This window comes from Hemiscyllium ocellatum, chromosome 35 (assembly GCF_020745735.1).
Source record: "Hemiscyllium ocellatum isolate sHemOce1 chromosome 35, sHemOce1.pat.X.cur, whole genome shotgun sequence".
Taxonomy (NCBI): domain Eukaryota; kingdom Metazoa; phylum Chordata; class Chondrichthyes; order Orectolobiformes; family Hemiscylliidae; genus Hemiscyllium; species Hemiscyllium ocellatum.
Genome location: NC_083435.1, coordinates 26,396,959 through 26,423,999, shown reverse-complemented (window position 1 = coordinate 26,423,999; position 27,041 = coordinate 26,396,959). Strand labels below are relative to the sequence as shown.

At 45.5% G+C, this 27,041-nt stretch overlaps 1 protein-coding gene across 1 annotated transcript; it reads left to right on the top strand.

Annotated features, from left to right (window-relative positions):
* The first annotated feature begins 169 nt into the window (after positions 1 to 169).
* LOC132832378 (zinc-binding protein A33-like) lies at positions 170 to 26,792 on the top strand. The gene is made up of 6 exons (XM_060850326.1): positions 170 to 665; positions 2,198 to 2,293; positions 11,438 to 11,668; positions 14,678 to 14,700; positions 15,813 to 15,922; positions 26,032 to 26,792. The coding sequence occupies exons 1-6, from the start codon at positions 246 to 248 to the stop codon at positions 26,571 to 26,573; spliced, it is 1,422 nt and encodes a 473-aa protein (XP_060706309.1). The 5' UTR covers positions 170 to 245; the 3' UTR covers positions 26,574 to 26,792.
* Positions 26,793 to 27,041: the final 249 nt, after the last annotated feature.

Sequence of the window (27,041 nt, the reverse complement as noted above, 5' to 3'; positions counted from 1 at the left end):
AGCTGAGTTCCTGACCCTCCCCATTCCTCCCATCCCCCCTCCCCATCCCTCCCATCCCCAGATCAGTCTCAGCTGCTGCATTGGGACGGTGAATTAACCTGAACGAGATGGAAATGGCATCCAGTAAAGCACATTCAGGTGTGATGAATGATACTGAGTCAGTTGAGTCCCACAACTTTTAAAAAGGAGAGGGGGGGGGGCGGGAAGAAGGGTAGTGTTAGTACTTGGTTGGGGAGTGTTGCTTCATGTCTTGTGGTGAAGAGAATGGGAATTACGGGGAAGCCCTTGTCTGTCCCCTCTGCCTCGGGTTGTTTGTGGAGCCTGTTCTGGTGGACTGCGAGCGGAACTTCTGCCGCTCCTGCATCGTGTCCTACAGGGAGGCGCAGGGCGGCTCGGTGTGTTGCCCGCAGTGCGGTGTGAGCACCCCGCGGCTGCTGCTGCAGCCGAACCGCGTGCTGCGGAACGTGGTGGATAAGATTCGGCGGCTGACCAGCCCGCAGCAGGAGCTGAGCGAGGAGGAGAGGCGCCTGTGTCCGGAACACCAGGAGAAGCTGACCCTGATCTGTGAGACGGACGGCATGATTATCTGCCTGGTGTGCAGGGACTCCAAGCTTCACAAGCAGCACCAGTTCAGGGAGCGAGCTGAATTCCTGGCCACCTGCAAGGTATGGCGCCCCAGAAAGGACTGGGGGAAAGAATGGTGCAAGTGTGCATTTTGCAAAAGCAGGTGTCCTGTGATGATTTTAGAATTAACTTTTTTTTTCTTTTTGTTAATGTACCTGAATGAGTACAGTGAAAAGCTTACAAATCACCACTTTACAGTACCATTGTAGGGACCAAAGTTCAGATTCTTAAGATTAGATTAGATTACTTAGTGTGGAAACAGGCCCTTCGGCCCAACAAGTCCACACCGACCCGCCGAAGCGTAACCCACCCATACCCCTACATTTACCCCTTCACCTAACACTACGGGCAATTTAGCATAGCCAATTCACCTGACCTGCACATCTTTGGACTGTGGGAGGAAACCGGAGCACCCGGAGGAAACCCACGCAGACACGGGGAGAATGTGCAAACTCCACCCAGTCAGTCGCCTGAGTCGGGAATTGAACCCAGGTCTCTGGCGCTGTGAGGCAGCAGTGCTAACCACTGTGCCACCATGCTGCCCATGGGTATGTCAAGGGTATGATGCTAGAAAAGCGCAGCAGGTCAGGCAGCATCCAAGGAGCAGCAGAATCGTTGTTTCGAGCATAAACCTTTTTTATTAGAAATGAAGCCTGATCAAGGGCTTGTGCCTGAAACATCAATTCTGCTGCTCCTTGGATGTTGCCTGACCTGTGTCTTTCCAGCACCACACCCTCGTCTCTGATCTCCAGCAACTACCGTCCTTGCTTTCTCCTAGTCAGATTAAGTGCAAATTCATAGAACATAGAAAAGTACAGGCCCTTTGGTCCATGATATTGTGCTGAGGATTAATCCGAGCTGAAAATGTGTTGCTGGAAAAGCGCAGCAGGTCAGGCAGCATCCAAGGAACAGGCGATTCGACGTTTCGGGCATAAGCCCTTCCTACTGCGCTTTTCCAGCAACACATTTTCAGCTCTGATCTCCAGTATCTGCAGACCTCACTTTCTCCCTGAGGATTAATCCTAATATTAAATAAAATAGCTTAACCTATGCACCCCTCAATTCACTGCTATCTGTGTGCATGGGAGCAAAAAATGAAACAAAAAAAATTTTAAAAGTCCAGCAATAAATTTGACTTTGGAATAAGTCTTTCCAACCCAGGCAGTGCTGGATTTGCCTTGAGGCTGAGAATTCAAGTCCATGCTGAAGCTGGAGGTTCAAGTGTCACAGCAGCTCTATGGGTTAGCACTGCTGCCTCACTGCACCAAGGATCTTGGATTCAACTGCACTCTTGGGCCACTGGGTGGAGTTGGCATGTTACCTCTGTATCTGCTTTGGTTTCATCTACTTCCCTTCCCACAGTCCAAAGATGCACAGGTTAAGTGGATTGTGTTAAATGTGGATAGGGGGCGATCCTGTTGGGAGGGTCCATGCAGACACGATGGGCCAAATGGTCACTGTCTCCACTGTAGGGATTGTATGACAGAAGAAATCTACGATGAGTGAAGGGATTTTTCTGTGGCAAGTCTGGCGTCTAGTAATTGCTCTGTTTCCTTTCTGCCTTCCCCTGCAGAATAAAGGAAACATGCTGTTAAACTCTCTCAACCAGAAGGTGGTCTCTTTGAAAGATGTGGTGCAGAAACAAGTCCTGGAGATTGCACAGACGAAAGTAAGTCCGTCTGATCTGCCCATGCTTGAAGATCTGCGACAACCTCTTTTTATGGAGTTAGTGTTTTTAAAACTTGTTTTTTTTTTTGGATCCCTGGTTGTTACTCATCCTGGAGTACCGTTACTAGGCCCTCTTAGTGGATAAGTGAAAAGTTGATTAGGTTGCTTTGGGTATGGAGTCATGTGTAGGCCAGAGCAGGTAAATTGGGTAGGTTTCCATCCTGAAAAGATATTTGGGAATTGAATAGATTTTACAACATTCAATGATCCGGAAACAATTGCATCAAATTCTGGACTTGCTCATTTAATTGAAATTTCACTAGCTGGGGTTGTGTTGGGGTTTGAACCCATGCCCAGGGAATTGGCCTGGGTCTGCAGTTTACTGGTCTTGTTACTTGGGCAATGCCTCTGGTGGTGGTGAGCTATCAAAAAGGTTGGGGAAGGTGAGAGGGAAAGGGTTGCCTGCAATTGAGATATGGCACTAAACCGATCGCAAGAAGTGACACAGGATTGGAAGGCAGTGTGGGTAGAGCCTTCCAATCTACCTGGTTGTTTTGGAACAGCTTGTGGTATAGCCCATTATGGAACAGGAAGTTCTGGATTTGCTCATGTATGATGAGTAAAAAATGAGGTCTGCAGATGCTGGAGATCACAGCTGCAAATGTGTTGCTGGTCAAAGCACAGCAGGTTAGGCAGCATCTCAGGAATAGAGAATTCGACGTTTCGAGCATAAGCCCTTCATCAGGAATAAGAGAGAGAGCCAAGCAGGCTGAGATAAAAGGTAGGGAGGAGGGACTAGGGGGAGGGGCGATGGAGGTGGGATAGGTGGAAGGAGGTCAAGGTGAGGGTGATAGGCCGGAGTGGGGTGGGGGCGGAGAGGTCAGGAAGAGGATTGCAGGTTAGGAGGGCGGTGCTGAGTTGAGGGAACCGACTGAGACAAGGTGGGGGGAGGGGAAATGAGGAAGCTGGAGAAATCTGAATTCATACCTTGTGGTTGGAGGGTTCCCAGGCGGAAGATGAGGTGCTCCTCCTCCAGCCGTCGTGTAGTTGTGTTCTGCCGGTGGAGGAGTCCAAGGACCTGCATGTCCTCGGTGGAGTGGGAGGGGGAGTTAAAGTGTTGAGCCACGGGGTGATTGGGTTGGTTGGTTCGGGCGGCCCAGAGGTGTTCTCTGAAGCGTTCCGCAAGTAAGCGGCCTGTCTCACCAATATAGAGGAGGCCACATCGGGTGCAGCGGATGCAATAGATGATGTGTGTGGAGGTACAGGTGAACTTGTGGCGGATATGGAAGGATCCCTTGGGGCCTTGGAGGGAAGTGAGTGTGGAGGTGTGGGCGCAAGTTTTACATTTCCTGCGGTTGCAGGGGAAGGTGCCGGGGGTGGAGGTTGGGTTGGTGGGGGGTGTGGATCTGACAAGGGAGTCACGAAGGGAGTGGTCCTTGCGGAACGCTGATAGGGGAGGGGAGGGAAATATATCCTTGGTGGTGGGGTCCGTTTGGAGGTGGCGGAAATGGCGGCGGATAATACGTTGTATGCGCAGGTTGGTGGGGTGGTAGGTGAGAACCAGTGGGGTTTTGTCTTGGTGGCGGTTGGAGGAGCGGGGCTCAAGGGCGGAGGAGCGGGAAGTGGAGGAGATGCGGTGGAGGGCATCGTCGATCACGTCTGGGGGGAATCTGCGGTCCTTGAAGAAGGAGGCCATCTGGGCTGTGCGGTGTTGGAATTGGTCCTCCTGGGAGCAGATGCGGCGGAGACGAAGGAATTGGGAATATGGGATGGCGTTTTTACAGGGGGCAGGGTGGGAGGAGGTGTAGTCCAGGTAGCTGTGGGAGTCAGTCGGTTTATAATAGATGTCTGTGTTGAGTCGGTCGCCCGAGATAGAAATGGAAAGGTCTAGGAAGGGGAGGGAGGAGTCTGAGACAGTCCAGGTGAATTTCAGATCGGGATGGAAGGTGTTAGTAAAGTTGATGAACTGTTCAACCTCCTCGTGGGAGCACGAGGCAGCGCCGATACAGTCATCGATGTAGCGGAGGAAAAGGTGGGGGGTGGTGCCAGTGTAGTTGCGGAAGATGGACTGTTCCACATATCCTACGAAGAGGCAGGCATAGCTGGGGCCCATGCGGGTGCCCATGGCAACTCCTTTAGTTTGGAGGAAGTGGGAGGATTGAAAAGAGAAGTTATTCAGGGTGAGGACCAGTTCAGTCAGTCGAAGGAGGGTGTCAGTGGAAGGGTACTGGTTAGTGCGGCGGGAAAGGAAGAAGCGGAGGGCTTTGAGTCCTTCGTGATGGGGGATGGAGGTGTACAGGGACTGGATGTCCATAGTGAAAATAAGGCGTTGGGGACCGGGGAAGCGAAAATCCTGGAGGAGGTGGAGGGCGTGGGTGGTGTCCCGAACGTAGGTGGGGAGTTCTTGGACTAAAGGGGACAGGACCGTGTCGAGGTATTGGGAGATGAGTTCGGTGGGGCAGGAGCAGGCTGAGACAATGGGTCGGCCGGGGCAGGCAGGTTTGTGGATTTTGGGCAGGAGGTAGAAACGGGCGGTGCGGGGTTGTGGGACTATGAGGTTGGAGGCGGTGGATGGGAGATCCCCTGAGGTGATGAGGTCCTGGATGGTCTGGGAGATGATGGTTTGGTGGTGGGAGGTGGGGTCGTGGTCAAGGGGTCGATAAGAGGAGGCGTCCGCGAGCTGGCGTTTGGCTTCAGCGGTGTACAGGTCAGTGCGCCAAACTACCACCGCGCCTCCCTTGTCTGCGGGTTTGATGGTGAGGTTGGGATTGGAGCGGAGGGAGTGGAGGGCTGCACGTTCTGAGGGTGAGAGGTTGGAGTGGGTGAGAGGGGTGGACAGGTTGAGTCGGTTGATGTCACGGCGGCAGTTGGCTATAAAGAGGTCGAGGGCGGGTAGGAGGCCTGCACGGGGTGTCCAGGTGGATGGGGTGTGTTGGAGGCGGGAGAAGGGGTCGTCAGAGGGTGGGCGGGAGTCTTGGTTGTGAAAGTAGGCACGGAGGCGAAGGCGGCGGAAGAATTGTTCAATATCTCGCCGCGTGTTGAACTCATTAATCCGAGGGCGTAGGGGAACGAAGGTGAGGCCCCTGCTGAGGACTGATCTTTCATCCTCAGAGAGGGGGAGATCTGGAGGGATGGTGAAAATCCGGCAAGGCTGGGAGCTAGGACCTGGTGTGGGACTGGAGCTGGAGCTGGGGGCGGGGTTAGGGGCGGGGACAGAGATCGAAGTAGGGGCGGAGTTAGACGTGGTGACGTTGCTCGACGTGGGGGCGGGGTCATGCGTCGTGACGGAAATAAGCGTGGGGGCGGGGTTACGTGAAGCGACGGGAGATGGCGTGGGGGCGGGGTTATGCGTAGTGACGAAAGACGGCGTGGGGGCGGGGAAACCTGAGGATTTGTGCTCCTGCAGGTTAGTGATGTCAGTGGGGGCGGAAGTGGCTGCGTCGACGGAGGAGTGGTGGTCATTCCCGGTGGCCGCGTGGGTCGCGGGTCCGTCGGCGATCGTGGAAGCGGTTGTGTGTGTGGTGGTCACCGGGGCAGTTGTAGGGGCGGCGATCGCGGGGGCTCCGAGGTCCGTGGGGGCGGAAGTGACGTCACGGTCGGCGGCGGCCTTTGGTGCCGCGGGCGCTGTGGAGGCCACATGTGTAATGGCGTCCGACAGGCCTGTGGAAGATTCTGGAATAGTTGAGGGGCCACGAGTGTGGGGGTAAGTACATGAAAGTTTTTGGTACTTACTGCCTTTAATCTCTGATAGGGCTAGGAAGAACTGTTTGTTGAGTTTGTGGATTCTTCTGTAGATGAAGAACAGCAGGGGTCCTTTGCAGGTCTGTGAGAGTGCTGTCCTGAGCTGGGGTAGTGCTGATTGCAGGGAATGTAGGTAGCGACGCATGGCTGCAAGGGTGGAGCGGAGGATCCGGAGGGAGGTCTGTTGCTGGAGGCTTCGGATTTGTTGTAGGTACAGGTTGTCCTGGTTGGGTCCAAATTTTGTTGGTTGGAATGTAGTTCGGAGTCCGTGTGGGATCAGTCGGTTCCTTAGGCAGGTTCCGTGTGGGATCAGTCAGGAGTGGGATCAGTCGCCCCTCCCCCTAGTCCCTCCTCCCTACCTTTTATCTCAGCCTGCTTGGCTCTCTCTCTTATTCCTGATGAAGGGCTTACGCTCGAAACGTCGAATTCTCTATTCCTGAGATGCTGCCTAACCTGCTGTGCTTTGACCAGCAACACATTTGCAGCTCATGTATGATGAGGCAGAGTTGATTGGGAAACTTGAGAAAAAATGAATGAAGTGACCACCCTAAGATAACTTCTCCCCCTCAAACTGTAGGGTGAATTCTGGAATCGATGTAACCATGCAATAGTTGAGTATGGATATGTATAAGGATATGAGGGAGGAGCTGGTCAGTTGATAGGAAGGGGAACCTCGGAAGATAATGGTGCAGTGATGGCAGGGGTTTCTGTGGGGATTGGGGGGGGGTGTGGTAACTTGGGAGGAGCAGCATTAAATTCATTCAAAGGAGGAAGAAATGTATGATAGAGAATATTAGGCAAGCCTGACTGATGAGGGGAGTCAAGGGACAGCATGAATGAAAAAGTTTTTTAGTTCCCCTGTTTACTTGAATGCAAACAATTGATCTCTCCTGACAACCCTGTCTGAACAAGAAATGCGGTGAAGATTACTGGAATTTTTAAAAAATCCAGCAGAGTACACCTGAAGAAGCAATGGGAGGTATAGGTGAAATGAGATTAAGCTAACTAGTAACACAAAAGATTGCAAGAATATTTTTAGGTATCTGAAAGGCAAGAGTGGACTTTGGATGGCCGAAAAGTGAGGTTGTAAATGTCGGAATGGCAGAGGAGCTGAATAGGTATTATGCATCACTGTGGAAGACACTAATAGCATACCAGGATTTCAAGAGGCTCAGGGCAGAGGTGAGTGTAGTGACCATCACGAAGATGTTGAGGAAAGAATCTGAAGGTGGATAAATCACCTTTCTTGGATAAAAGCAAATTAGTGCGGATGCTAGAATCTGAAACCAAAAGAGAAAATGCTGGACAATCTCAGCAGCTTAAAAATGTGTTGCTGGAAAAGCGCGGCAGGTCAAGCAGCATCAAAGGAGCAGGAGAATCGACATTTGGGGCATAAGCCCTTCAGGACAGAAAAGAGCTGACATTTCGAGTCTAACTGACCCTTTGTCAAAGCTCTCTTGGATAGACTACCACCCAGGTTTCTGAAGGAGATGGCTGAGGAAATTGCAGAGGCATTGGTGATCTTTCAGGAATTACCGGAGTCAAGATAGTCCCAGAGATCTGGAAATTGGTTACTGTAATGCCCCTGTTCAAGATGGAGGGAGGCAGACAATCAGAAATCATAGGCCGGTTAGCCTGACCTCGGTCGTTGGTAAGATTTTGGAGTTCATTGTTAAGGATGAGGTTGTCGGGGTATTTGGAAGCACAAGGTAAAATATGGCTGAGTCAGCATGGCTTTGTCAAGGGGAGGTTACATAGAACATAGAAGGATACAGCGCAGTACAGGCCCTTCGGCCCTCTGTTGCGCCGACCGAATCCTACCTAACCTATACTAGCCCAATAACTTCCAAATGCCTATCCAATGCCCGCTTAAATGACCATAAAGAAGGAGAGTTCACCACTGATACGGGCAGGGCATTCCATGAACTCACAACCCGCTGTGTGAAGAATCTACCCCTAACATCTGTCCTATACCTACCACCCCTTAATTTAAAGCTATGTCCCCTAGTAACACCTGACTCCATTAGCGGTAAAAGGTTCTTAGTATCTACCCTATCTAAACCCCTAATCATCTTATACACTTCTATCAGATCTCCCCTAAACCTTCTCTTCTCCAATGAGAACAGCCCCAAGTGCCTCCGCCTTTCCTCATAAGATTTTCCTACCATTCCAGGCAACATCCTGGTAAACCTCCTCTGCACTCGTTCTAAAGCTTCCACATCCTTCCTATAGTATGGCGACCAAAACTGCACACAATACTCCAGATGAGGCCTCACCAGAGTCCTATACAACTGCAACATGACCTCAGGACTCCAGAACTCAATTCCTCTGCCAATAAAGCCCAGTACACCATATGCCTTCCTCACAGCACTATTTACCTGGGTGGCAACTTTCAGAGATCTGTGTACATAGACACCAAGATCCCTCTGCTCATCCACACTACCAAGTAGCCTACCATTAGCCCAGTAATCCATCATCTTGTTATTCCTACCAAAGTGAACGACTTCGCACTTAGCTACATTGAATTCCATTTGCCACATTTCCGCCCAGCTCTGCAACTTATCTATATCCCGCTGTAACCTACCACTTCCTTCCTCACTATCCACAACTCCACCGACTTTTGTGTCATCCGCAAACTTGCTTACCCAGCTTTCAAGTCCTTCCTCTAGATCATTTATAAAGATAACAAAAAGCAATGGTCCCAAAACAGATCCTTGTGGTACACCGCTAGTAACTGCGCTCCAAGATGAACATAATCCATCAACTACTACCCTCTGTCTCCTTCCAGCCAGCCAATTCCTAATCCAAACCTCTAATGTATCCTCAATGCCATACCTCCGAAGTTTTAGCATTAGCCTACCATGGGGAACCTTATAAAACGCCTTACTAAAATCCATATACACAACATCTACTGCTTTACCCTCATCCACTTCCTTAGTCACCTTCTCAAAGAACTCAATAAGGTTTGTGAGGCACGACCTGCCCTTCACAAAACCATGCTGGCTATCCCTGATCACGTTATTCCTACCCAGATGTTCATAAATCTTATCCCTTACCATTCTCTCTAAGACTTTGCCCACCACTGAAGTCAGACTCACTGGCCTATAGTTACTAGGGCTATCCCTACTCCCTTTCTTGAACAATGGGACCACATTCGCTATCCTCCAGTCCTCTGGTACTATTCCCGTAGACAATGACGACATAAAAATCCAGGTCAATGGCTCTGCTATCTCCTCCCTAGCTTCCCATAGGATCCTGGGGTAAATGCCATCAGGCCCAGGAGACTTATCTATATTCATCCTTTCCAATATTCCCAAAACCACCTCCCTGCATATTTCCAGGGCATCCATTCTAATTATTTGTGATTCCATATTCACATCAGCAACAGTGTCCTGTTCCTGAGTGAATACTGATGAAAAGTACTGATTTAATGTCTCTCCAATCTCCTCCGCCTCCACACACAACTTCCCACTACTATCCTTGACTGGACCGATACCTACCCTAGTCATCCTTTTATTCTTGACATACCTATAGAAAGCCTTTGGGTTTTCCCTAATCCTACCAGCTAAAGACTTTTCATGTCCCCTTCTTGCTTCTCTTAGCTCCCTCTTTAGCTCCTTCCTGGCTACCTTATAACTCTCAATCGCCCCAACTGAACCTTCACGCCTCATCTTTACATATGCCGCCTTCTTCCCTTTCACAAGGGACTCCAATTCCTTACTAAACCACGGCTGCCTCACAAGGCCCTTTACACCATGCCTGACTGGTACATACCTATCGAGGACACGCAGTAGCTGCTCCATTTGTTGTGCCCAACAAATCTGTTAGAATTATTTTGAGGAGGTAATGAGCGAGGAGGACCATTCATTGGGATCTATTAGGATTTCCATTACACCTTTTGATAAGGTACTGCTCAGGTTGCTAAATATGACCCTATGGTGTCCAGGGAAAGGCGTCGGCATGGATAGAAGATTAACTGACTAACAGAAAACAGCGCAGGGGGATGATGGTGTCTTTTTCAGGATGGCAGCTGGTGACTATTGAGTTCTGCAGGGAGTGGTGTGACTATCTGGATTGTAACAATCTGGATGAAGTGTTTACAGATGACAAAGACAGGTGGAGGGACTAGTGTTGTTAAGATGGTGAGGCTCCAGAAGGCAAGTAGGTGAGCAAAAAGGCAGATGAATTACAAAATGAGGAAGGGGTGTTTATGCACTTCGGTAAGTAGAATAGTGGCTTAGACTAGTTTCTAATGGGGGAAAGGGTTTTGAGGACTTGAGTCATAGTTCCTGATTCTCTTCAGGATAACATGCACACTGGCAGTTTGGAAGACAAATGCAGTGTCAGCATTCATTTCAGGAGGCCGAGAATACAGGAGCAGAGATGAACTGTTGAAGCTGCATCAACTCCAGTCCGACTGCAATTGGAATGCTGTGTAGTCTTGGACCCCATATCTAAGGGAGGATGTGCTGGTCTTGGAGGGGTCTGGAGGAGGTTTGAGAATGATTCTGTGGCTGAAGGACTGGTCATTTTGAGTGGTTGGCAACTGAGTCTGTACTCATTGGAGTTTTGGAAGGGGGACCTCTTGTGGCCTGACAGTGGATATGGAGAAGATGTTTCCACAAGTAAGAGGGACGAGGAGACGAGGGCACGGGGTCAGACCTATCAGAACAAAGGAGAGGAGAAATTTCTTCCATCACTGGTGAATCTATGAAACTCATACAGCAGGAAACTGTCAGGGAGTGTGTTTTAAGAACAAGATCGGTTCCTGACTAGTAAGGGGATCAAAGGTTACAGGGAGAAGGCAGGAGAATGGGGTTCAGAAACTCATTCACCATGATCAAATGGCGGAGCAGTTTTAATAGGTCAAATGGCTTAAGCTTACTCAGATGGTCGTCTGTGTTTGGTGAGATGTCCCAGAACTTTTAAAAAGTGGATAAATGCAGGCTCTCCTGCAAAGGGATTGAATGTGTCAGTGGACTGAATGGACAACCAATTATTGTTTCTTGGGATGTTGGGATGAAAGATTAATGACGAGGATAATGGGGCAATCACTTGCTCTTCAGTACTGCTGATGCATTTTAACATCCAGCAAGGGCCTTAATTCAATAAGTTACCATAAGGTGATCCCTCTGACATTCTCATCACCTTAATGCTGTGTGGCCATTTTGGCCTAGAGTCTTATGTTTCTGGAATGACCTGAGGAGTGACCAGTTACCCAATGCAACAAACTGCGCTTTTATCAAATTGTTCACCTTGGGCAATATTGAGCATTTCACGCCCCACTTTTTTCTGAGGCCCCTGTTTGCTTGAATGCAAACAATTGATCTCTCCTGACAATCCTGTCTGAATGGGGGTGGAAAAAGAGTTCCACGTGTGTTTAATCATCCTCTTCCTCCTCCAGGATGTCGGCTGCAGTCTGATCTGCCACATTGCTCAGCAGTTTGCTGACATGCACAAGTTCCTCAATGAGCATGAGCAGCAGCTCCTGGAGAAGCTGGAGGCTCATGTGGAAGGGAACCTGGCGGAAATGGAAAGGAACCTGGCAAAGCTGCGGGCACTGCTCTTCTCCACTGAGCAGGACATCGTGTGTATTCAGGCTAAACTGGATCAAGGTGAATTGGCATCTCTTAAGGTATATATTCTCCTCTTCTCTTCCTGCAACCCATCCCCCTCCCCCAACACCACCACTAATGATTGTTTCAGGAGATCTATTCTTCCCTTTCATAGCATGAGGTTTGTGAGCATCTCTAACTTAGCTTCTCAGTAGCACAACAAAAGTTAAATGTGAGCACTCTGTGGGTTTATATTGTCTTACCTCTATTTGCCCTTTTCCATTTATTGACTGAATTTCATCCTGACTGAAGCATAGAATCAATGTGGGAGCAGTTGGGGCGGCACAGTGTTTCAGTGGTTAGCACTACTGCCTCACAGCGTCAGGGACTCTGGTTTGATTCCAGCCTCGGGCAACTGTCTGTGTGGAGTTTGCACGTTCTCCCTGTGTCTGCTTGGGTTTTCTTCCACAGTCCAAGGAAGTGCAGGTTAGGGTGAATTGGCTGTGCTAAATTTCCCCTTAGTGTTCAGAGATGTGTAGGTGCATTAGCCAGGGTACGTGTACAGTAATAGGGTAGGAGGAACGGGTGTGGGTGGGTTGTTTTTCAGAGTCGGTGTGGACTTGTTGGGCCTAAGGGCCTGTTTTCACACTGTAGGTATTCTATTCAGTGTATGCAATCCATCAAGGCCACACTGCCCCTCCAAAGAGCATCCCACACTGACGCGCGCCCCCCCCCCCCCCCGGGTTGGTTGATCTGGGCGTCCCAGAGGTGTTCTCTGAAACGTTCTGCAAGTAGGTGGCCTGTCTCCCCAATATAGAGGAGGCCACATCAGGTGCAGCGGATGCAATAGCTGATGTGTGTGGAGGTGCAGGTGAATTTGTGGCTGATATGGAAGGATCATCTCCCCCTCCCACTCCACCAAGGACATGCAGGTCCTTGGACTCCTCCATCGCCAGACCATAACACGATGGTTGGAGGAAGAGCGCCTCATCTTCTGCCTGGGAACCCTCCGACCACAAGGGATGAACTCAGATTTCTTCAGTTTCCTCATTTCCCCTCCCCCCACCTTGTCTCAGTCGAATCCCTCGAACTCGGCACCGCCTTCCTAACCTGCAATCTTCTTCCTGACCTCTCCGTCCCCACCCCACTCCGGCCTATCACCCTCACCTTGACCTCCTTCCACCTATCACATCTCCATTGCCCCTCCCTACCTTTTTATCTTAGCCTGCTGAACACACTTTCCTCATTCCTGATGAAGGGCTTATGCCCGAAACGTCGAATTTCCTGTCCCTTGGATGCTGCCTGACCTGCGCTTTTCCAGCAACACATTTTCAGCCCTCTCTGAATTGATCTTGTTGTGAATGGACCTGATGATTATGGGTGTGATACATCTTTCTTTTTGTGATACTTAAACTTTATTGCCAAACCATTTTTTGAATATTTTAAATAGAATGGATGACACGATTCTGGTCATTCTTAACACTTCTATACTTCAAATTCTGTTTGAATATAAATAAAGTATCATCGGATAATAATCTGTCAAGCTTTGAGTGAAATGCTGAAATCTGGTGTGTAAGGTACAGTGAATGTGGAATTGTTGAAAATGCACTGTTCCTTTTATTTTTTATGAATGACTTGAATGAGGAAGTGGAAGGGTGGGTTAGTAAGTTTGCTGATAACACACAGGTTGATGGAGTTGTGGATTGTGTGGAGGGCTGTTGGTTGCAATGAAAAATTGATAGGATGCAGAGTTGGTCTGAGAAGCGGTAGATGAAATTCAATCTGGAAAAGTGTGAAGTTGTTCACTTCACTGTGAATCCTGCCTTTAACCCTGTATTCTGCATTCACATTTGACATTCCAGTATGGAGGAACACCGGGATCTTGGGGTACATGCCCATAGATCCCTCAAAGTTGCCACCAAGGTGGTTAGGGTTGTTAAAGCATATGGCGTGTTGGCTTTCGTTAGCAGGAAGATTGAGTTTAAGAGCCATGTGGTTATGCTGCAGCTCTGTAAAGCCCTGGTTAGACCACACTTGGAATATCGTGTTCACTCGTTGCATCATGATAGGAAAGATGTGGAAGCTTTAGAGAGGGTACAGAGGAAATTTACCAGGACTGGACTGGGGCATGTTGAGGGAGCTTGAGTTTTTCTCAGTGGAGTGAAGAAGGATGAGAGATGACTTGATAGAGCTGCACAAGATAGGAGGCAGAGAGTGGATAGCCAAAAACCTTTTCTTTTCCTCCCCAGGTGGAAATGTCTATCACGATGGGTCACTATTTTAAGGTGATTGGAAGAAGGTTTAGGGGAGATATCAGAGGTAGGTTCTTTAGATAATGGTGGATCGTGGAATGCACTGTCTGCTGTAGAGTCAGACATATTCGGGATATTTAAGTGACTGTTGGATAGGCACATGGAATTCAGCACAATGGAGTATATAGTGTCACGAAGCTTGTTCCATTTTTCTCTCCAGGCTACTGTGTCCTTTTTTTTTAAGAGGGGTAATAAAACACTCCTGGCTCCAATTAGACTGGTTTGGTACAGAGATTATAGGGTATTGAGGCCTCTTTGTTTACATATAAACAGAATGAGACTTCATGCCAAAGTAGTCATGTTTTAGAAGTGACCTGTATAATAAGAGGGGAGTGGTCTGCCTCCATTTTTTTTTTAAAAATGGGAATTTTCTTATTGGGATTATGTATATTTGGACAGATGGAGTTCTGTAGGAATTCATTATTTTGTTCTTTGTTTCATTGTGTAATTTTGATTGTTTGCCTGTTTTTAAAACCTGGCAGTCAACCTAGCTAACTTACTCTGGGTAATTTTCGCTGTACATGTACCAAAACAAATTGTCATGTTATGGTCTGGGGTCCCTACTGAAGAATATTTTAAATGGTCTGTTCTAGTCCATAACAGTAGGTTAGTCTAGGTTAGAGTAGGATAAAAGTTCAGCACAACATCAAGCACTGAAGGACCTGGAATGTGCTGTACTGCTCTATGTTCTTTGTTGTTTTTTCTGCTTGAATGCATTTTTTATTCCACTATGTACTACAGTGACAAACTAACATTTGTCTCATTTCTCTCTTCAAGGAGGTTGGCTCTTGGAGGGACAGGTACGCATTGTTTACTGGAACAATTGTAAATTAACATTCACATTCCACTGTGTCCTCTGGTCCAAATCCTGATGTACTAACCCGCTTACTGCAGTTGGTTTTTATTGGAGGGAACTGCAAACATTCTCTTCCTGATTTGAGTTTTTGAATGCAGTGTCAAAAACAAGGCTTCATGGTTCCAGCTAACTGGATGAATGGTTTTGAGAAACATGTGGACTCGAGCGTTTTCCTGCTTTTGACAAGTCTAAGCAGTTATTTTGATAATCCTCTTCAAAACCTGGGGATTGAATACAAAACCTAAAGTGAGGTAGAGGATTGGTTGCAACTTTATTGACTGTTTAATTTACTGAATGGGCTGGCTAGTTTAAATTTGAGGGAGGTGATATGTCCAATTTAAACTTGAAATGGTTCAGTCTCAAATGAATCAAATAACTTGAATAATTTATTGCAATAAAACATAGTCCAGCAAAGCTATAAAGTTCATTGGTATTTTAACTGCTTCCAAATGGAAGTGCCTCTTTTGGGGGGAAGTAACGCAAGAATGAGATTTTATTTTATTTTTACTGGGCAAACATTTCCCATCCTTCTTTGCTATTGGAGGTGGTGAGCTGCCTTCTGGGATTGCTGAGGTGTATGTATATCCACCATACTTCTTTGGAACGTGTTTTCATTTAAAGGTATTTCAGTAAGTTGACCAGGACAGGGGGAAGACTGAACTCGCAGGTTGAAATGTCAGTCTTTACCTGGACTGAGTTTACTGAGAAGCCATTGGCCGTGGGGTTTCTGTTGGGATCAAATGTAACTGGTAGAATTCCTTTGGCTGGTGACAACAGTGGTAGATTACAGGTCCCCTCGGAGGACACTCTCTCTGGCTGCAACAATATTTCTTCCCGTAAGAAATGCTTCACTTGTTTTTAGGTTCTGAAACCCTCCATTGTGTCCGAGAGGCACCTGCTCCAGGCATATTTTTGTTTTAGTCATTATTCTCAACTGATAACAACGTAACATGTAGTTGCAACACAGGGCAGACTGAAAGGGGTGTATTGCCTCCCACTCCTAGTCTTGTGTTCTTCTGCCCTTGTGCATTTTCTAACCTGGCTTTGTGTTAGCAGGGATTCTGAAGAGATGCTTACTGCTCTGCCTGGGAATGTGTGCCTGGGAACATACAAAGGTCCATTACAGTACAAGCTATGGAGAGAAATGAAGAGTGCCATCCACCCAGGTAAATGCACTGGCTCCACCAGTAATCTTGTATGTTAATGGGGGCAATTACACTGCCTGAATCTTTATAAGTGATTCTTTCACTACTGTAAGGTGGCACAGTGGTTAGCACTGCTGCCTCACAGCGCCTGAGACCCGGGTTCAATTCCCGACTCAGGCGACTGACTGTGGAGTTTGCACGTTCTCCCCGTGTCTGCGTGGGTTTCCTCTGGGTGCTCCGGTTTCCTCCCACAGTCCAAAGATGTGCAGGTCAGGTGAATTGGCCATGCTAAATTGCCCGTAGTGTTAGGTAAGGGGTATATGTAGGGGTATGGGTGGGTTGCGCTTCGGCGGGTCGGTGTGGACTTGTTGGGCTGAAGGGCCTGTTTCCACACTAAGTAATCTAAAATGTAGCTTGTCTCTTGTGGTGCAGTGGTTTGGCTCAAACAGTTGATGTTTGTAGCTGAGGGCATATGATTAGGAATATTCCCTCGTGAAGATGAGATGTGTGCAATAGCAGTATGAGCTTGCTAAGCTGGCAGTGCCCTAAGTCAGAGGGGCAGCATCTTTATTTAAATCCCTTTTTTTGTCACTTTATAATGTTTTTGAAATATTGTCTTTACTGTTCAATTTGTGTTGATGTAGTTTGTCCACTGGATGAGTGTACAGTTAGTCACTAACTTGCAACCATAACAAATTATACAATGGGCATATGTTTTGTATTGAGAGAACTCCCCCAGTGTGTGTGGAATAACTAATATGTCAAACAGGAAAGGAATGCTCTGACGTCCAAAATCTCTTCTATCACAAGCTTGTCCTACTCGAATACAAAAGAGGACCTTGAGCATTACAGAAGCTTGGCAAGACTAAACAACATTGAGACAAAGTCGCAAATATTTTAAAAAAAATTTAACTGGTTTCAATAACTGGCATTGATCAAATCCACATTCATCTCAGCTGGCATGGTGTCTGTTTTGGATGTGTACACTGGAATGCTGAGATGCTATTGGTACCTTCACTGGTGCCAATCTGTCCTGGTGATATTAATTTACTTGTTGCAACCTAGCAGTGAAGGATACCTACATGGGCTCTTCTGTAGAAGAGACTGGGCCTTGAGTTTGGCTTTAGTATGTAAACTACGATTCAAGAGTCTAATAACAAAGGTAAAATCTCACGTTACAACAGAGTCCCTGTTATGAAGTTACGAGCACATGGTCACCTTGAGAGAGTGTTCATTTCTGAGCTGAGAAATTTTGACAGTAAATGTCTGTAACTATGTCTGATAGGTGCTGAGAATTGGTAATACGTAACTTAGTTTGGGGGTTGTTCTGATGTTAAGGCATCTGGATTTGAATTTAACTGATTAACTTTAAATTATGCCCAAAATAGCAAAAACCAATTCAATTTGAATTAACTATATTGACAACATCAGACCAATGAGTCTTGGCTGTGAAGAGTAAGGGCATGGTTTGGGTGGTTGTTTTGCTTGCTGAGCGGGTCGGTTTGTTTGGCTGCTTGTTCTGTCATGATATCCAAGAAGGGAAGTCATTTATTGTTTCTCTTAGAATTTTTTGCCAGCAAAGATGCTTGTGTTTGCAGATTTCTTCTAGTTTATCTCATCTTGTGATGACAAAGGGGTCATCCACGTAATGGATCCAAAGCTTAGGCTGGCTTGTGGGAATGGCTGTTTGTCTAACCTCTGCTTGACTGCTTCTGCTAAGTCCTGATTATTGGTGATGCCATAGGTGTCCCGTTGATTTGTTTGTATGTCCTGTCATTGAAGGTGAAGTGGGTTGCGAAATGCAGGTCTAGTCACTTGAGGATGCTGTCCTTGCTGGCGGAGTTGGTGCTATTGGGTGTTTGTATCCCTGATTCCTCTAGAAGTGAGGCAAGTGTTTCTTTGGCTAGGGTGTTGTTCATTGATGTGAATAGGGCTTTCACATTGAAAGAGACCATGGCCTCATTGGTGTCTTTAAGTGGGAGTGGCACTTTGAAAATTAGTCAGAGCTAACTGCCCATCAAACATAAGGACGTAACACCAGAAAGAGCTCTCAAAGAAAATCTTGGAAAGCACCATCTATTTAATGTACCAAGGAATTTTAAATGAAGACTCAATTTTTAAAAAAAAATTATCACAGTCTGCTGAGGGAGGAGACAGCAGATTCAACACGAGAAGAAGGACAGCACAAGAGAATATTTGGACTTTGCAAGATTTAAGGTAATGTTTAGTAAATGTTATTGGAGCAGCATTTTAATAGTGGGAGTCACTGATTTTTTTTTAAAGGATAAAGGGGGCTCTGATTTGTTAATGGTTTTTATTTGGTGTTCACTGTTAGAGTTAGGAAATTTTTTTTGTTTAAACAGTGGATATCGTGGGTTTTCACTCACTCACTCACTCACTCATTCACACTTTTAACAGATGTGAGCTTTTCTGGGTGTTCTAATTTTAATTAGCAGAGGGGTTCGACCTCTGCATTATAAGACCATTAATGCTACTGAAAGTCTGTATACTGTATGTTGGCTGTTCCCATGCACAGTCCTTCATTGTCTAAGGGGCAGAAATAATCTAATGCTGTAGCCAATACTCTTGTCTTTGAAAGGTGTTCATTTTTTTTTTGCTTTATTCATTCTAAATTTGTTCCAGACAACAAAACATGTAATTGTAGCACAAAACAGTCACCCATCATCAGGTATTGAACTGACTTCATGGCAAGTGGCTGAGCTGATTTTTGGTTTGAGTGATAACTGTGTGATTGAATCGAAGCTGGAGTAGGCTTCACCTGATTACATAGTCCAGTTTTTGTCCTGATATATTGTACTGACATCATGTGGAACCCATTTAATGACAGCAGCAGTAAGTGATCAGAAGTCTTTACACAACCTCAGTGGGTATGGACTGTTAGAAGCTGGGGAGATTGTCCTTTTGAGCAGCTTTTGGGAGCTAAGGTTGAGTACTTGGAGTCATGCAGCACGGAAACGGACTCTTGGTCTATGCCGACCATAATCACAGACTGAAGTAGTCCCAATGCCTGCACTTGGTCTATATCCCTCCAATCATGTACCTATCTAAATGTCTTTTAAACATTTGTAACTATTACAGACCTAGACCAAACCTCCTCAAAAACATTAAGATGGCCCTTACTCTAACCTTAAGTCTGAGAAGATTTGTAGCTCAGGTGCTCATTGTTGTGGTTCTGTTCGCTGTTGCAGACATTTTGTCCCGTGACTAGGTGACATCTTCAGTGCTTGGGAGCCTCCTGAGAAGCGCTTCTGTGATCTTTCCTCCAGCATTCGTAGTGGTTTGAATCTGTCGCTTCCAGCTGTCCGCTGCAGTGGTCGGTATATTGGGTCCAGGTCAATGTGCTTATTGATTGAATCTGTGGATGAGTGAAACAGCAGAAACTGAAACACCTGATCAGCGGATCCAGACACTCTATATAATCAACACAGGAATTCTTGGACATCATCGGAAATATACACATAGACAAGGAAGAAACCATGGTCTCATTCAATGTAACGACACTGTTCACCTCTATCAACAAAACCCTAGCCAGAGAAACAATAGCCAACCTGCTGGACATACAGAACAGACAACAGGACGGTGAACCTATCAACAAAGATGGCATATTCAAACTACTGGACCTATGCCTCACAACACACCTCACATCCAACAACCAGATATACGAACAAATCAACGGTACACCCATGGACTCGCCCATTTCTGGACTCCTAGCAGAAGCAGTAATGCAAAGATTAGAACAAACAGTCTTCCCGCAAATTCAACCCAAACTCTGGGTCAGATATGTGGATGACACCTTTGTAATCATTAAAAACAGAGAACACACACCGGATCATCAATGCCACACTCACAGGAATCCGATTCACTAGAGAGGAAGAAAAGGACAACCAACTCCCATTCCTAGACGTGATGGTACAGAGAACACTGAATGGAGAATTCACCACAAAGGTATACAGGAAAGCCACACACACAGACAAAGTCCTAAACTACGAAAGCAATCACCCTAATACACACAAGAAGTTGCATCAAGACACTATTCAAAAGGGCCACAACACACTGCAGTACACCAGAACTGCAAAAAGAAGAACAACACCTATACGATGTATTCGCCAAAACGGATACCCGCGCAATTTCATCAACAGATGCCTCAGGGAAAGACAACGGAGTGAGGACATGCCGCAACCCAAAGGACTAGCCACGCTACCATACATCAGGAGCATTTCCGAACTGACAGCCAGACTACTGCGACCACTAGGACTCGTAACAGCACACAAATCAACAGCCACTCTCAGACAACAACTCACTAGAACGGAGGGCGCGATACCCAGCATGAGCAAAACCAATGTAGTGTGCAAAATCCCATGCAAGGACTGCACAAAACACTACATAGGACAACCAGGAAGACAGCTAACGATCCGCATCCATGAACACCAACTAGTCACGAAACGACATGACCAGCTATCCTTAGGAACCCCACATGCAGATGACAAGCAACATGCATTCGACTGGGACAACACTATTATAGGACAAGCCAAACAGAGAGCAGCCAGGGAATTCCTAGAGGCATGGTACTCATCCACAGATTCAATCAATAAGTACATCGACCTGGACCCAATATACCGACCACTGCAACCCGACAGCTAGAAATGACAACTGGAAGCGGCAGATTCAAACCACTACAAATGCTGGAGGAAAGATCACAGAAGCCCTTCACAGGAGGCTCCCAAGCACTGAGGATGTCACCTAGACAGGGGACGAAACATCTGCAACACAAATTCCCAGCTTTGCGAACAGAACCACAACATACTCGAACCTTTTTTATAGTTTAAAGGCAAGTGCCAGGTGTTGTGTTCCAGATACAATTTGGTCAATCTACCAGTCTGAAGTGCAACATAGACTTTATTCTGACACTAGTTAAAATACAACAAAAATAAGAAACTGGAATAACTCTTCTGTATTGGGAAATTTTAAGTGACTTTTTTTTAAACTACTAAACACTAACACTTCTGATATAGTAACATTCTTAAAGCGCACCTTTGGCAAAGGAAAGTTAAGAAAAATAGATTCTCTTGTGAAATTCTCCGATTGGGGGTTGGGAATAGTAGAGGGGGGAGAGATAACCCAGCTTTCAAACTGAAATGGAGAGTAACTTGTTTCTGTGGAAGCTTGACCCCACCCATTCAGGCTGCTTCTATTCAACACTTTTTTTAAATTTAAAAACAAGGCCTCAATCTGATTACTTTATTGCCTCTGAGTAGACTAATCAGCATCTTTGACTCCACCTTTCTTTTTTTTCCCTGGAAAAATACTCTGGTATTAAGGAGGTATCATCTCACTGTACCCACACCCACCACTTCCTCTGGAAGTTCATTCCACCACATGAGTTACTCTGGTTGTGAATGTTTGTTTGTTTTCTTTCTGAGCACCCCACAATCTCTTTATTGACCAGCAAAGTTTTAAATAAATCCTCTAACATATGTCCCAAAATTGACTAGCATTCTCCCCAAAGCAAGGAAGCTAGTGTAAATGTTTGACTTGTTGTTCATTCCAGTTGAACTGGACAATGCTTCACCCCAGTATAGGAACCATTGCATACCAAAAAGTAGCAGGGCTAGGCCATTCAGTTCTTGGCCATCCAACACACAATGGCTGATTTGACTGCAGCTTCAAATCCACATTTGTACCAACTGTGTAGATGGGTTTTCACCTGTGTTTAACAAACAATTTGTTTACCCCTCTGGTAAATAAAGGTCAAGCACTCTACGCCTTTTTTATTTTGGAAGAGAATTCTAAAGAACCATGGCAGTCCTGAAAAGAAATTGTAATTTTTTAATGACATTTCCATGAACCCCCATTTCTTTTCTCCTCTTTGGTAATGCCCCGATTTGATGAAAAGTGGTGGGGACAATACATCTGCCCTGTTGATTCTCCTCCAGATCCTGTATGTTTTAATCAAGTTATCTCTCACTAACTTGAACAGATACAAGCTCAGCCTGTCCAACATAACACAACCTCTTCGGTATTTTCAGGTATTAATCAAGTAAATCTTCTCTAACGTCCTCCAATGTAATTGCATCCTTCCTGTCAAGATGACCAATATATGTGTAGTTGTGTGTGGTATCACCAATGCCCTATATAACTGATGTATAGCATCATACTCTTTATGTATTCCATTTCCCCCTCAAATTATAGCGTTAAATAGTTTCCAAATTAGCTGCATATAACTTGGCAATGCATAGACTAGGACACTTGTCTCTCTACATCGTAGAGCTCTGGCCATTGCTTTGTCACCTTTTTCTCTAATGGAGTTTTCACATTTGCCACCTTTTTATGCCTTACTTGCTAAACCTACTTGTATATCTTTCACAGCTTCCAGTGTCCCCTTTGCAGCTTTTCTCATATCTTCCTATCATAAGCAAATTTGGCAACCAAACCTTCTGCCAAGTAACTTTTTTGATTATAAACCATTGTGGTCCTCAACACTGGTTTGACTTGTTAGTGGCACACCATTTGGTGTGTTCTGTCAATCTCCTTTTTTTTTTGTAGAAACAAATGTATTATTCACACTCCGTGCTTCCTGTTAGCTAGCCAATCTTCCATGCTAAAATGCTACCTCCAGCGCCCTTTTCACCCCACATGCCATAAGCTTTATCTTTTGCAATAACCTAAGTATGTTAACCAGTTCCCCTTTGTCAACAGCATCCTGTATATTCCAATATGTTTTGTGGAATGTAAATAACTGGCAATGACTGGGTCTGATTACCTTGACCTTGCATAAGTGCCTTGATATAATTTCTTTATGCTGTCTAACATTTTAAATATTTAGTTTACCATCTAGTGATTCATTGGCTTCTCATTTCCTGCTTTGTCACCCCCTCCTTTCTTTAAAAATCAGACACATTTTCTAAATTTCTTTCTAAACAACTATTTGTGAATAGAGGGCGGTTTGGCAAATTTAAACCAATGCATCAACTACCTAGCCTTTTCACCCCCATTCACATCTCATTATCCACTACCCAGTGACCTCCACTGATCCAGACTTTCTGATTGCAACTGTTACTAGAGAAACTGCACAATTGCCCAAATGGACATTTTAATCATTGCCATTCTTCCTTCTCTCATAATATGATATTGGTCCTTTGTAAACGGTAATCTAGTTCCCTCTTTGAATGTATTTGTTTAACTGGGGTGGCATGATAGCTCAGTGGTTAGCATTACTCCCTCATAGCACAAGGGTCCTGTGTTTGATTCCACCTTTGGATGGGTGACTCTGTGGAGTTTTCACATTCTCCCTGGGTCTCTGTGGATTTCATCTGTGCTCCTTTGTGTGGGTTTCCTCCCACGGTCCAAAGATGTGCAGGCTAGGCAGGTTAGCCGTGGGCTATTTGGGAGGGGAGAACTGTCAATGGGGTGCTCTTTGAAGGGTTGGTACAAATCCAATAGGGTAAATGGCCTCTTCGCAACTGTAGATATTCAAGGATTCTATGAACCTGCCTCTAAAATACTTTAAGGGCACTGTATTCCAGATTCCCAACATCTTGCAGAGAGAATTTTCTTCTCATTATAATTTTTGCCCCACCTTTTAAATTGCTTTATGTCTGTGTCCCCTTGTTCTCTACCATGACTTGGAATACTTTCTCTCTTTGCTCTAGCCTGACCACTTGTGACTTTGAATACTTGAAATATATTGCCTTTATGCCTTCTAAAGCAGTTCCAACCTCTCTCCATCTGTCTCTGTAAATGAAATTCCTCCTCATGGCCAACTTCTTGGAGACCTCATGTTCTTCCATCCTTGCTAAAGCACAGCTCCCAGAATTCTTCACAATACCCCAGCTGAGGTCAAGCTCCTGTCTTAATGTTCAAATAAACTTCGCTCTTCTGCACTGTTTATTAATGACAGCCCAAGATATAGTATACTTCAACAGTTCTCAACCTGCTTGGAGTATGATGATTAAAAATGACTTTCACCCTGCTGCCTCAGCACTTGCAACCTCTTGTGATTTACTCTTTATTTTATTCCGTCTCCATGTTCTTGCTTTTAAAACTTATATGCCTTTTCATGCCTCCACTTTGAATTTTAATTTGCCAATTTCATCAACTTGTCTATGCACTTTTGAGGGTAGTATAGAACTTTACAATTTACAATGCTCCTGAGTTTTCTTTAATCCCCAAACTTTCAAATTTGTGCTCTGTACCTCAAGATCTGGTTCATTAATGTATGTCAGGAACTGAGGAACTCCACACCTGAGCCCTTCGTATCTTTGCAGTAAGTATTCCTGCAGCTTATAAAAAGTTCATTAGCCATCCATTCTGTTTCTGATCTTGGACAATTTTTCTATCCATGTTATCATTGCTTCTTTCTTTCCACCATCCTTTAAATTTGTTCACAAGTCTCTGTAGCCCTTCATTAAATGTCTACTGGAAGTCCATATGCACCACGGCAGCGCATTGATTTATCAACATTGTTTTCTCTGACAAAAACTTTCATAAATTATTTAAACTTTTTTAATCTTTCAAATCCACTGTTGCACACATTCATTAACTCATGCCTTTTAATTTTGATCTGTATTATTTTCATAGTTTCTCAACAATAGAAATTTGACTTGTCTGTGGTTTCTTGGTTCATTCTTGTACCTGTTCTTGAGCAAAGGCATAATATTTGCAATCCTCCAACCCTACAGTACTGTCCAAAGCTTAACAAAACTAAATTTACTAGTGTCTCTGCAATCTCCATTCTCTCTTCCCTATGTCCTTGGATGCATTCCATCTGGTCTTGGTGTTGCTTGCAAACTGTCCAGACACCTTTTTTCCATTTTAAATAGCCATAATGATGAACTTTGTCCTTTTGACAATGGCCAACGTCTTTAGTCACAGCAGATGAAAAGTTTCATTTTTAATACTTCAACTGTGCTCTCCCTCCACGTGTCCATCTTTTTGGTCCCTAATAGCCCAAATTGACCTTTTTGCCAGTTTTCACTTTATATTTGTGTATGAAAGATTTGGTGTTTTTTTTTAATTTTCCAGTATCCCCTCTCTCTCCTGTTGCTCCACCACATCTATATGCAGCTGGTTCTCCCTATTTTCTACCTGGCCTCATTCAAAAACCACTTTTTTTTTTCAAAGAAATTCTTCATTTCTACTCCTTTTATCAATAGAATTCTAAACTTCTTTTCCCTTATCTGAAAGAATGAATGCTTGCCACGTTTCGTCATGTTGTCTGAGTTGTGATACTTAACTTGCACACTATGCATGCAGAAGTGGTTTGCATATTTACTGCAACGTTGCAAATTGGAACCTTTTTAAAGTAACTCGCCCTGACCACCCCCTGGAGTAAAAGATGTTTTACTTTCAATGCAATTTTGCTCTTTGAAGAAACCCAGAGCCAAAGTACAGGCCATCTTCCCTCTGAACAGTATCCAAAGCAAGAGTTTATTTTCTCCTTTGCAAGCAGGAGGCCAGGTCTGTGTGGTTCTCCTTTTAAATAAGAGCATTTTCTTGATGCAAGCTGATTTCACTTTTGTAGACTGTGGGTGAGAGAAACAATTGCAGTCTGGCTTGCCTGCTACTGTACACCAGTTCACTAAAATAGTTTTTTTAGCTTAGTTGGGTGAGAAATATAGGCTGTAGCTTCAGAATGGAGAGTCTGGTAATGATAGTATTTCAACTTGTACATTGACTTTTCTGAGCAAGAAATGTCTTCAGGAACCTTACACTGGCTTTTCCATAGATTCCTATGGGAGCATGTGCTTCACTTCAAATGGAGACTTTTTCCCAGCAACACTACCACTAATTTAAGTGAGGATTTCCTGTCCTTACTTTCCCTGGATCCATTGATAGCCCTGTTGCAGTTGGCTCTCTTTAATTCTTTTGTTATTACTGTGTAGATTTTTGACTGGATGATACATCAGTGACGACAAGAATGCACAGTGTTGTCTTGTGGTAGTGTCCCTATTGGAGTCGGGAGGCCTGGGTTCAAGTCCCACTCCAGCCATTGCTGAACTGATTTGATTAGGAATATTTATAATACAGTGATCACCGTGCCACCACCGCATTTCTCCCACTGATGCATAATCCACTTGGCTCATCTCATTCACACTTTTCTTGTTGTGCAGTTCCCCACAGCCTGACCCTGGATCCTCAAACTGCAAACCCTTGGCTCCTGCTGGCGGATGACCTGACCAGTGTGACTGTCATTGAAACCAAGCAGATTCTCCCTGATGGCCCGGCCAGGTTTGACGTGTGCGTGTCCGTCCTGGCCACACAGGGTTTCACAACGGGTATGCACTACTGGGAGGTGGAGGTGAGCGGCAAGTCCAAGTGGGACCTGGGTGTGGCCAGAGAATCCATTAACAGGAAGGGGGACATCGCTTTGAAGCCAGAGAATGGCTACTTGGCAATTTCCCTGAGCAACGGAGGGCAGTACTGTGCTCTGACCTCCCCCACTATCACTCCCCTACCCCTGAGTGGCACACCCAGTCAGATTGGCATTTACCTGGACTACGAGGGAGGCCAAGTGTCCTTTTACAATGCCACTGACTTTGCTCATCTCTACACCTTCACTGAGACCTTTACTGAGAAAATGTTCCCTTACTTTTGCCCCTGTCTGAATGATGGGGATAATGGTGCCCCCCTCTCTGTGGTTTCCTCTCGGTAGATTATTTTTCAAGTTCTGTTTAATGCTAGCACCTCCCTAGGTTGGTGTCAAATTGGGGAAAACACTTGAGTGCACCTGGGGTGACAAAGTGGGAGCAATAAACCAAACTATTCTAATTAATTTTCTAACCTTTATTGGCAATGCATCCAGAGTGCATTGAGTGAACTCTGCTGTATATACAATCTGTAATGCCTGACCGAGTGTTTCTAGCCTACCTGTATCCACCAAATTCAATATCTTGCTGAATGTAAGATTAATAAACTTTTCTCAAAAAGCAAAATTGGATATTTTTTTGCCTCCGACTTAGTCCTTCTGATCAACTACAACATCCCAGTTAATCTACATTCTGAAGACACTGCCATAACTGGGAATAGTGTGCAAATAGAAGGAACATGTCTCACCTTCTCAGGAAATGGTATTTGCCACATTTCAATTAGTTATAACTGTACTGGCATACAATTTTATACA